Genomic DNA, 10,558 nt, shown 5'->3' with positions numbered 1-10,558 from the left:
TCCCACTACAAAATTCTGAATTCCTGATATTTCAAAGATTATCTGAGAGATTCCAGTCTGGTTTCGCTTCTTCAAACTGGTGAAATGCTACTCACGGGCAAGGTGAATTTTTAGTCCCTTCTTTTCTTCTGAAAGAGGAAGTATGCCTTTTGCGAGTTTTCTCTGAAATGGTGGGAGGAAATATACTGGAGTATTCTTGGGATCTGGGGAGAAGTGAGGCTCTCTTAAGAGGTATATAACCCTACAACTTTGTGTCTATGGCCACACTATCTTAGGAAGGAGAAAAAACAACAGAAGACCTTCCTCAGACATATTTGCTAGTCACCCATCATGGCCAGCCTGAAGTTTGCTGTTCTGACCATCCTGATCTTGGCTTTCTATTATCAACCCATAGCAGGTGAGTAACCATCATTTTTCTTTTAATAAGTTTGTTCCAAAATATTTATTTTTTCCTAGGACTTGCTTGCTTGCCTATTGAACTGCAGGGATGGGACCACGTAGTCACAAGCAATCAGAACTGATCTTTGAGATCTATTGAGTACTGAAGGATCCCTGTCTGGGAAAACAGGGCGTTTGCATTGATGCAGAAGTACAATTAAAAGCAGGAAAAAACCAGGCCGTAGCTAACCTGTTTTTTCATTTAAGTCAGTAGTGTGGCAAGTTTTCAACAGTTGAATGGGCATATCAAGCTGCTATTAAAGCAGCAATTCTAAGGTTTGGTTGCCACATTGGTGGATCCAAATGGAGCTGAAATATAGAAACATTTGTCTAAGTTAGCTAAATCATAGAAAAGCATAACTTCCGGGGTCCCTTAAAAGATCAGCAACCCCCCAGAGGAGCTATATAAAGCTACTAAATTAGCATCCTCAAGTTAAATCCAACCAGAGGCTTGTGTTCTTCATGCCTGCCTGTGGAAAGAGAAAAGCTTACCACTATTTTGTAAACTTTTTGGGGGGGAGGGAGGGCAATATACTTTTCTTTCTATGGACTTTGATTTCTTGTCCCTCCTTGAAAACTTTTAGGAGTTTATAGAATTCCACAGAGTAGTTTGCACTCAGCAATTCACCTATGTAAGAATAAGCATTTGTAAACTAGGAGTTCAGGTTACCATTAGGCTTTTAACAATTAGTTTATTTTAAATTAAATTAAATTAAATTAAATTAAATTAAATTAAATTAAATTAAATTAAATTAAATGAACAACTAGGCATATTTTCAGTGAGGCTGTACAGTCAATACAATACTGAGAAAAGTTTTTCTTGAGTTCTTTCCTTCTTTATCGAACAAGCAAAACATATTAGTGCAATGCTGGTGAAATATCAGATGCGGATATTTCGAGAATATTAATGAGCCATTCCATTTGAGTTAACAATTAACAATCCACATTCTGAGACAGGAATATCTCTTTTTCAAAAACCAAACAACTACAACAAAAACCCTCAAGTAAATTTAAGACTCCTTGAAAGTTCTCCATGTTTTCTGTTGAAAAAAATGGTCTAATTCAAATGATGACAAATAGCTTGTATTGGCAATCCATTACTTCGAATCAGTGTGTAAATTTAGCTTTCCAAGAGCCTCTGATAATGAATTAGGCTGCCCTTCCTATGTCAATTGTCTTTAATTCCTGAGGTCTGGATAATTCCAGGGGTTGTATGGCAGCAACTTTCATTCCCTTCCTTTTCCCTTTGATCTTTAGGAAGATGCCCCCTCTGTCCAGAAGAATGTTGCTTCTCTTTTAGGGAAGGAAAACCCCTTGCCGTAAAAGGAATATCAGCCTACAGGAGAACTGCTGCAAAGTGTAGCTTGAATGCTACAGTGTAAGTATCAAAACGTTTGCCAACCCCATCCCATTCTAGCACTGAAGATGTGACCTAGCCAGGTAGCGAAATGTTTGCAAGAAAACAACCAAGCTCAGAGAACCCCGAGGACACCACAGTTTGTTAGACCTCCAATCCAGCTTTCAGTCTGGAGCATCTGAACTGCTCCCTCTGCCTACCACAACCCAAACCCAGGAGGTGGGGTGGTCTGAGAGAGTATGGCTGGCTAAAAGTGAGACAGGCACCAGCAGGGGGACTGAGGAAAGGAACACGGTGTGGCTATGTCACATATCTGCCTGTTTTGTATACACGCTGTGCTGTCACACCCATGCCACAAAAGACAGAGCTTGTGTTGCGAAGGTACCTGCTGCTTTGGCCAGTTTTGATGGAGGCATTGGATCTGGTGGGTGCCATCTCCCTCTCCCTTCACTTAATGAGTGGGGGCCAGAGGTGGGCTTTCTCAGAAGAGCCCTGGTGCCTTCTGGGCTCATTCAAGTTCCCAGTGAAAGCCATCACTGGAATGCTCAGGGTTGAAATCTGCTTCTCTCTTTTCCCTGCAGGCTTATTATGAAGACCGGCAGAGAATTGTGCATCAGTGGTGAAGAACGTTGGATGCAGAGGGTGTTGAAGATCGTCCCAGAGAAAAAGAGATGATTGAAACGGAAGACCTCTCTCTGTCCCTTATCTGCTTCACTGAGTTGTATCTGTTGGACTGGTGTGCTTGGGCATGTGAACATATAATTTGCAAATTTAAGCTAGGTTGAAAATGGTCGGAAATAGGCTTGCTCTTCAACCTCCTCCCCAAAGTTCTTTGGGAACTATGGTTGTCCTTGCTTGTCCCAGCCCTGCATACAGTTTGTTGTTGGGCCAAGCAGAGTGCAATGGGCAAGGGAATCCGGTAAATAAGAAGAGTTGTGCAGGATTTGCTAATTGTATCCAGGGTCTTGCTTCCCCAGTGCTGGGATCTCAGTAGGATCTCCAAGAATGTATGAATGAACGTAATGAATCCCTCCTTATCACCCTAACTGGCTTTATTGCAGAACCTGTTCCTTTACAGGTAGTCCTCGTTTAGCGAGTACCTCATTTAGCAGCCGTTCACAGTTACAACAGTGATGAAAAAGTAACTGTGTGACCAATCCTCTCACTGACAACCTTCGTAGGTCTGTCAAGCAAAGGAAAGCTGAAGTAAGATCATAAGCACAGTTGTGGTTTCACTTAGTGACCACTTCACTTAACAGCCAAGTTGCTAGTCCCAATTGTGGTCACTGAATGACGACTACCTGTAGTTCCATCAACAGCTATTCTGGTTCCCAAAGGCAGTGCTCAGCACTGGCCATAGGGGGGCGGTCCCTTTCTTTGGGGTTACACAGGGAGACCCCCTCAGAGGGTCTTTTCAGCTTCTCTTGAGAGAAGTCCTCCAGCTGCAGTCCAGGAATGCTGTTTCTCCAGTCAACAGTTTTGCTATTGTGGCTTTATTTTAAACTTCCTCATATTTATCGCTTGTAGAATCTTCAGACCAATGTAATTTACTTTCTTTATTTGAAGGAAGAGCAATGGGATATAAGCTATCTGAGTGAAAATAAAGTTTTGACAGCTCTTTATTTTCTCTGTGGTCATGGTATTCCTTGGAATGCAGGGAGTTTGTTTTTCTTCTGTTCCCCCACCAGGAATCACTGGCAGACTTCACAAGTGGTTTTCAAGTCTCCAAAAAAAAAAGAAAGGAAGTTTTGGTCAAAATCTCACTTCTATCCCTAAAAAACAAACCTGGGATAGATCATTGCAGTGGTGAATTTCAAAAGAACCGCCCTGAGTGGGCGGCCATACCAGTCTTTTAAGTAAATAAACAAGCCAAAGGAGGGAAGCCAAGTTCCTTGAAACTGTCAAGTGGACGTGAAGGCCTCTGAGGAAGAAAGGGAGGAGGGAGGTGTGGGCATCCTTCACCGGGCAGTTAATCAACCAGCTCGCCCAAGGACTCAGAAGATGACCCTGTCCCAGGGGACATCCAGGCCAGGACGGGCTTCTGAAATCTTCTCCTTGTTCAGTAGCTTTCCAATTCGGCACCCACCAGAAGCGTTAGGACTACAAGTCAACAGCTCTGGACTCCGAATCCAGCTTGCTCTACACCAGGGTTTTTCAACCTTGGGAACTTTAAGACATGTGGACTTCAACTCCCAAAATTCCCTAGCCAGCATGCATGGAATTCTGGGAGTCAAAGTCCATGCATCTTAAAGTTGCCAAGGTAGAAGAACACTGCTTTACACAGACTGACCCACCTAATTTTCTGTCAGGTCCAAAGCCTGCAACAGCACCTTTCAGTGGGCCAAGGAGGATTTTGAAAAAGCTTCTGTTACCTCCAGCGGAGCCCAACTGGGTCAGGAGTAGGTGGGGGGAAGTGGCAAGAACAAGAGGGCTGCTTTGGGGGCAGAGGAAGAGCCGCCCTCTTCTCCTCACCTGCTGCGACCCCTCTGCAAAAGACTGTCTCCCAGGGGTGCCTACATAGGTCAAAAAATCAAGATGGCAGCCCCAACCATGGGATCAAAGCCCCTCCCTGTTTTATGTGCATCATAAAACATATTAAAAAGGGGTGGGGCTTCAATTGCATGGTTGTGGGCACCATCTTGACCTTTTTGATCCCCCCCTCCCTGCAGACACTCAAACTATCTCCCATGCAGGTTAGTTCATTCCTGAGATGTGATGGAACTTTCAGCTGAGAAGGTAAGAGCTTCTTGTGAACTTTATGCCGGTCCTCTTAGCCCATACATGCATCAGTTAGGCTTAAAATGAAAGACTGGCACCCCTGGAGGATTTTTATAGTGACACAGCACTATATGGACTATATGGGACACATGCTGACCACAGTCGGCCAGAGACTCAACAGCTGCCTTTGCACAACACACTGGGGTTGTTTTGTCTTCCACCTGGCTTGGGGTCCTGGACGAAGAAAGAGGAACCAGCCTGAGGGTGGGCATAGGGCGAAACTGGAAGAGGATGGGAGAAGCCTTGCTGACTCAGCATCTGCTCTATCGAGTTCCATCGGGCAAAGTCAAGAATCGGACAGAGAACAAACGCACATCTGCCCAGGAAAGAGCTTCTCCTCACTTAAGACCGTCTGTCTTTGGGAGCATCTGCGGTCAAAGGCCAGTATGACTCCATCTCACGGAGTTGGGAAGGGCAGAGTGGAACAGCTGGGATTCCCAGCAGAATCAAGCTGCAGCTGTTCAGAAGCTTCTCAGAGAGCCAAGTGGAGTATTTCTGGGCAATTTGGACTAGCCCCAGGAAGGAACAGGATGGAAACTGCATCAATCCGCAGATCCTTCAGAAATTCCTGAAGATATCTGGTTGAATCCAGGAGAGATAAGAGGAAGAGTTTATCTCTTTCTGGCCAAGCCTGTGATGGGCCTTTGAGCAGCAGGTGAGCCCCTGCGCTCCCCAAAGTAGTTGAAGCCAGAACAAAGCAATGGGTGCGGCCAGGAAAAATGAAATGTGATTAAACAGCGATTCAGATGAAATGAATTAAATATGGGCAACACGTTCCTTTTTTGCATGTGTCCATTTACATTAAACATGGCAACTCACTGGCACCTTTAGGAGAAGTTTCTGGGGGCCAAGGAGTTGGGGAGAGCCAGGTTGGGCATCCATGCTCACTGTGCAGCCCTGTCAATTTCACTATTCAGGAGCCTGGGAATAGGTCCTGCAGTGTTCCCAGCCAGGTATGTTTTTATTGCTCATTTGCTGGGGTTCATTTGGCCAGTTTTACAAGAGGTGCAGAAAATGCCACCCTGAACATGGAATTCCTCCAGCCCCTCGCCCCAGCCCCTCTCACCTTTCCCCATTCTTCCATCTGACTTTTTTTTTCCTAGAGAAATTGTGTTCAGGAGGAAAATACGGGCTGTGGGAAGGGTACTTCGCACACACAGAAGTCAAGGAGAGAGAATCCAGGAACCAGGAAGAATCCATGTTTGAACAGAAGGTCACCTCTTTCCAGGCTGGGTCTGCAAATGACCTTTTCTAGTGATCATGACAGATAATGAGCTTAATGAGCCATTTGATGAAGGCTCAGTCTAATGGAGTGCATTCTGGGCATCGGAATGCACAGGTGCATGGAAATGCAAGAGCACGTTGGGGTGGACCAAAACAATGACGTGGTATCATCAGCATATTTATATACACCTGTAAGTGGAATCTCACAGCACTGAGATTCCAGTATTCCCTCCATTAGATTTCTGTTAGACTACCTGGACCACCCAATAAAGGAGAACCCTGAGGCTGGATCTACAGAGGTTTCTGAGCCATGCAAGGGGCAAACAGGCATCCAGGAAAGTCACTAACAAGGACAGAAGGACAATGCCTTTTGCCTGTTGAAGCTCTCCAGCATTTAAGGAGTCTTACCTTCGGGTCAGGTGGCTGTAGACAAGTCTATCAGCCGTGGCTGGTTCTCTCCCTCATGAATCTCTCCAGTCTCCTCTTGGAACTGTCTATGCTGATGGCTATGCCCGTATCTCGTGTATCCCACAGTCCTTGCAGAAAGCGATTCGGCTCCTGCTGTGCCCCTTCCGTTCTCACTGTTTCTTCACCCAGAGTTTGGATGACTTTGTGGTGAGTATGGAAGTCTTTTCTAGAAGTCCTTGTTCATTGAATAATGTCAGGCCATGTAAAGGAACACACAGATGACCCTGAAGAAGGAATAAATGAATAGCTAAGGAGGATTTCTGGAATCCTGGTAGTGTCTGTTTCCTAACTTGGCCTACCTGAAAGGGATGACAGCCCATCTGCAAAAGCCCTTTGCTGATCAAACTAATCTGAAGTGCTCTACTGGCGCCCTTAGCCTTTTCCTGACCACATTTCAATGTTGCAACTAAGAACCCTCACACAAAATCATCTGAGAGACTCCTCAAAGGTCATCTTAACTAGAAACTCTGATTTTACATTTTGTGGGATCTATCTGGGCTTTACATCCATCCATCCATCCATCCATCCATCCATCCATCCATCCATCCATCCATCCACAGACTTCTATACCATTCCAATCAGCTGACTCAAAAGTTCTCAATGCAGTAGGGGTTTAAAAGATATAAAATAAACTTAAGACCCCAAAAGATGATAATTGTACTGTCTATTCCCCAGCAAACAGAGGACATCACTTATTTGGGAACAATAAACAGTACTTACTTCCTTCTTCAGACACCATCTGGAAGAACCAGATCTTCCTGGTCCTCCTAACTGCTAACAGGGATGAAGTTGCCCTTATCTCTGGGGTTAAGCTACACCACTTCAACCCAGATCTCCACAACTTACAGCCTGATACAAAAAGACACCATTCAAGCAATTTGTCAAACAGGAAGGACTAAAGATCAGGATGCCCCAAGCACATGTTTAGCTCAGGGCTGTGTGTGAAACTCACAAGCTTTAGTCACACATAAATCTACGGCTGGTTTCTCTCCAAAGATTATTTTCAGCAACCCAATTTAAAGTTGGAAGGTTTTTGTGGGTGTTGCAACTGGTAGGCAGCTGAGAGTCAACTCACCCAGGGTAAGTTGGTTTGCATGCAAAAATCAGGTTAGTCAGAAAAGGTGCTACTAGACTCCTGATTTTTGGCTCCTGTAGACTAACACAGCTCTCTTTCTACAATTTTAGCAGCCAGGAATTAGACCTTTTCAGTTGTGCCCAAGGTCAAAGAGGCCAGAGTAGAAATATAGTATTTTAATAGAGGAATCGGGCTGGAAATTTCAGTCCCGGTTTGAGTGGAAGTTTACTTTTATGGTAAATATAATCATTAATGTAGGGCAGTGTTTCTCAACCTTGGCAACTTTAAGAGGTGTGGACCAACTCCCAGAATTCCCCAGCCAGCCAGTTGAAGTCCACACCTCTTAAAGTTGCCAAGGTTGAGAAGCACTGTCATCGGGTAAGTTTACAGGTGCATTGTAAACATCCACACAGACTTCTGTACCATTCCAATCAGCTGACTCAAAAGTTCTCAATGCAGTAGGAGTTTAAAAGATATAAAATAAACTTAAGACCCCATGTACTGATGGAAGATTAAAACGCCTGTTTGTTCTTCCCCCCTAAGAAAATCAGCTAAATTTTTTTGATGGTGTGAATATAGGGAGATCAGAGGCATGCTAAAAGGGCTGAGAGGTGAATGGCTTAGATTGCAGCTGATCACCGTGATCTACTTGGAATTACATTTTCCAGACAATCTGTTATACACAAATGAGACAGTGGCACAGAGAGAAGAAAAGGCCTTGCAGGTTGACATGATGGGAACTGATGTTTTCCACTTCTGGAGGACACTAGGTTGGGAGACTACATTATTCTACCTGACTAAAATTTAACATTTTAAAATAAATTGGACTCAGCGTGCACACTTGGAAAATAGAAATTGAACATTTTTTCTCAAGGGCTCCTATCTCCCCCTGCTGTTCAGTTAGAAGAATTCATCTTTGCTTGAAAAAAATTGCTCCCCAGAGTCTTTAAACCAGTGTTTTTCAAACTTGGCAACTTTAAGATGTGTGGACTTCAATTCCCAGAATTCCCCAGCCAGCATGGGGAATTCTGGGAGTTGAAGCCCACACATCTTGAAGTTGCCAAGTTTGAAAAACTCTGCTTTAAACTAAGGCATTTTTCTGCTCTGCTGCTTCTTGAAGATGGCAAGAACCAAACCCAAACGTTTGCCATGGGAAACTTTTCCCTGTGGACAGAGGAACGAAAGAGGGGCATCTTTTGTCTCCCGGGCAAAGGAGAATTCCCAAGCTGATGTTCGATGTAGTAATCTGAACGCGAGGTGGCTGAGCTGTTTTATTCCCAAAGTCAAGCTTATTTTTGGACCTTGGATCTGGGGGGAAATTCTAATTAAAAAGGGCTTTTTAGAGCAGATGAGAGCACAGGGATTCACACAGCTAACCAAATCTAGGCAATTGGAAACCCAGTGGCTGGTTTTGCACAATATACAGTGGTACCTCAGGTTACGAACTTAATCCGTTCCGTGACTCTGATTGCATCTCGAATTGGTCACAACCCGAGGCAAATTTTTTGGGGTCGGAGCTGGTCGTAACCCAAAAAACTCGTTAACAGAGGTGTTCGTAACCCGAGGTGCCACTGTAATAGGTAAGTTTGCTTTAACCTTGGTTGTTCTTGAGATTAATCTGTATACAAACTCAGCCCATCTGGCTGGTTTGTGCCAGACCATCTACAGGCAGGGCTCAAAACAATGAAGAAGATGGCCACAACTGTGTGATCAAAGCGGCATCTTTTTTTTATGGTTGCAGCCTCCATCTTGACTTTTTGACTTCTTCCTCTGTGGACACCCTTGTTTTGTGGCTCAAGGTGTGTACGAAGCCCCCAAATGAGTGAACTCTGTTGTGTGAAGCCAGGCAGTAGGAAGGCGAAAGGCCCCTCTTCTGCTCACGAATTGTTCCCTAGATATCCCAGAACCTTTGCCCACACGTGGGTCCAGGCAAGCACCGAGCTGAGAATCTGTTCTCTGCTTTGGATCAGTTGGTTCCACCATCCAAACTACATTTTCTTAATATCAGTTTTCTTACTGAGAGACCTATGAATGCACGTGTCGAAATTAAATCGCTGTCTCCACAAAAGCAAGATAGTCCCTGGTTTAAAAAAGCATCACTTCACTGAGAAATATTAAAAGGACTATTGTGCACCTGGGGGGGGGGGGGTTCTGCAAGGGGGGGTCAAAAAAGTCAATATGGGAGTCATAACCATGCGGTGAAAGCCCGGCTGTACTGCAAGAATGCCAGCGGAAGATCCACCGTTTCCCTTCCCTAGTGGGAAAAAAATAAAAATAGCATTAAGATGCCAGCTTCCCTTCCTTCTCTCCCCTCCACCCTGCCCACATGGTGTGAGAAGAGGGTAAAGAAGTGGGAGAGAAGGGCATGGCATTGCAGAACTCCATGGCATTGCAGAGCTGCCAGCTGCTGACTTGTGGGTCACCCTCCGCCAGCGACTGCCCCCACGCTGACCTGAAGCAAGCCCTCTTCTGCAGAAGAGGGATCGCCCTGCTTTCTGCCGTCCCAGCAGGGAAACAGGAACTTCCCGCTGCTCTGCAGAAGAGCCCAAAGACGCAAGCGACCGCTTTGGGTCTCTGACTACATCTTCCTTCCTGATTCCAGCACCAGCAGTGAGTCAGGAACAGGGACCCTGGGCTGGAGCAGAGGTCCCCAGGCTGGCCGTGCCATTCTTATCCCCCAGCCTGGTAGTGTTGGCTGGGGAGGATGGACATTGCAGTCCCGCTCAGGGAGAGAAATAAAGTGAAGGGAAAGGCAGGGGAGGGAAGAGGGCTCAGCGCAGCCGTACGTGCTCACATATGTATTGTTCTGCTTCTAATGGCTGCGGAGTTTACCCAGCGTGCTAGTCTGGGTTAAAACAGGGTCGGAGGGTGGATGAGAGAAAGCCAAGGATTGCCTTAATGGGTTGTCTGAATAAGCTGTCATGTGGTTTATTTATTTATTTATTTATTTATTTATTTAATCAAGTTGTATAGCTGCTTATCTCAACAAGTTAACTTATCTCAACCCATTTCTAAACGTGTAATGTCATTTGCTAGTAAAAAAAAAAAAAAAGATAGAAGAAAAGTCTGCACAAAAAGTGCATCTCGGCGTGAAAGTAACATCCAAAAATTATTTTCTTATTTCGAGCAAAATGGCAAATGCTGCACAGTACGCTAGGTCAGATTCAGCCTAGGAAGCACACACTGCCGCGCAGGGCCGTTGGTCAGTTTCACCGAGC

General features: G+C 45.0%; 1 protein-coding gene across 1 annotated transcript; it reads left to right on the top strand.

Moving 5' to 3' along the window:
* The first annotated feature begins 286 nt into the window (after positions 1 to 286).
* LOC112542278 (eotaxin-like) lies at positions 287 to 2,775 on the top strand. Its single transcript, XM_088136365.1, has 3 exons — positions 287 to 397; positions 1,696 to 1,816; positions 2,377 to 2,775. The coding sequence occupies exons 1-3, from the start codon at positions 331 to 333 to the stop codon at positions 2,468 to 2,470; spliced, it is 282 nt and encodes a 93-aa protein (XP_087992491.1). The 5' UTR covers positions 287 to 330; the 3' UTR covers positions 2,471 to 2,775.
* The last annotated feature ends 7,783 nt before the right edge of the window (positions 2,776 to 10,558 follow it).

The sequence above is a fragment of the Python bivittatus genome, unplaced genomic scaffold, assembly GCF_059951505.1.
Source record: "Python bivittatus isolate LINGU-HERP-01145 unplaced genomic scaffold, Pbiv_v1 ctg000190_np1212, whole genome shotgun sequence".
Classification (NCBI taxonomy): Eukaryota; Metazoa; Chordata; class Lepidosauria; order Squamata; family Pythonidae; genus Python; species Python bivittatus.
This window is presented reverse-complemented; position numbering and strand designations above follow the sequence as displayed.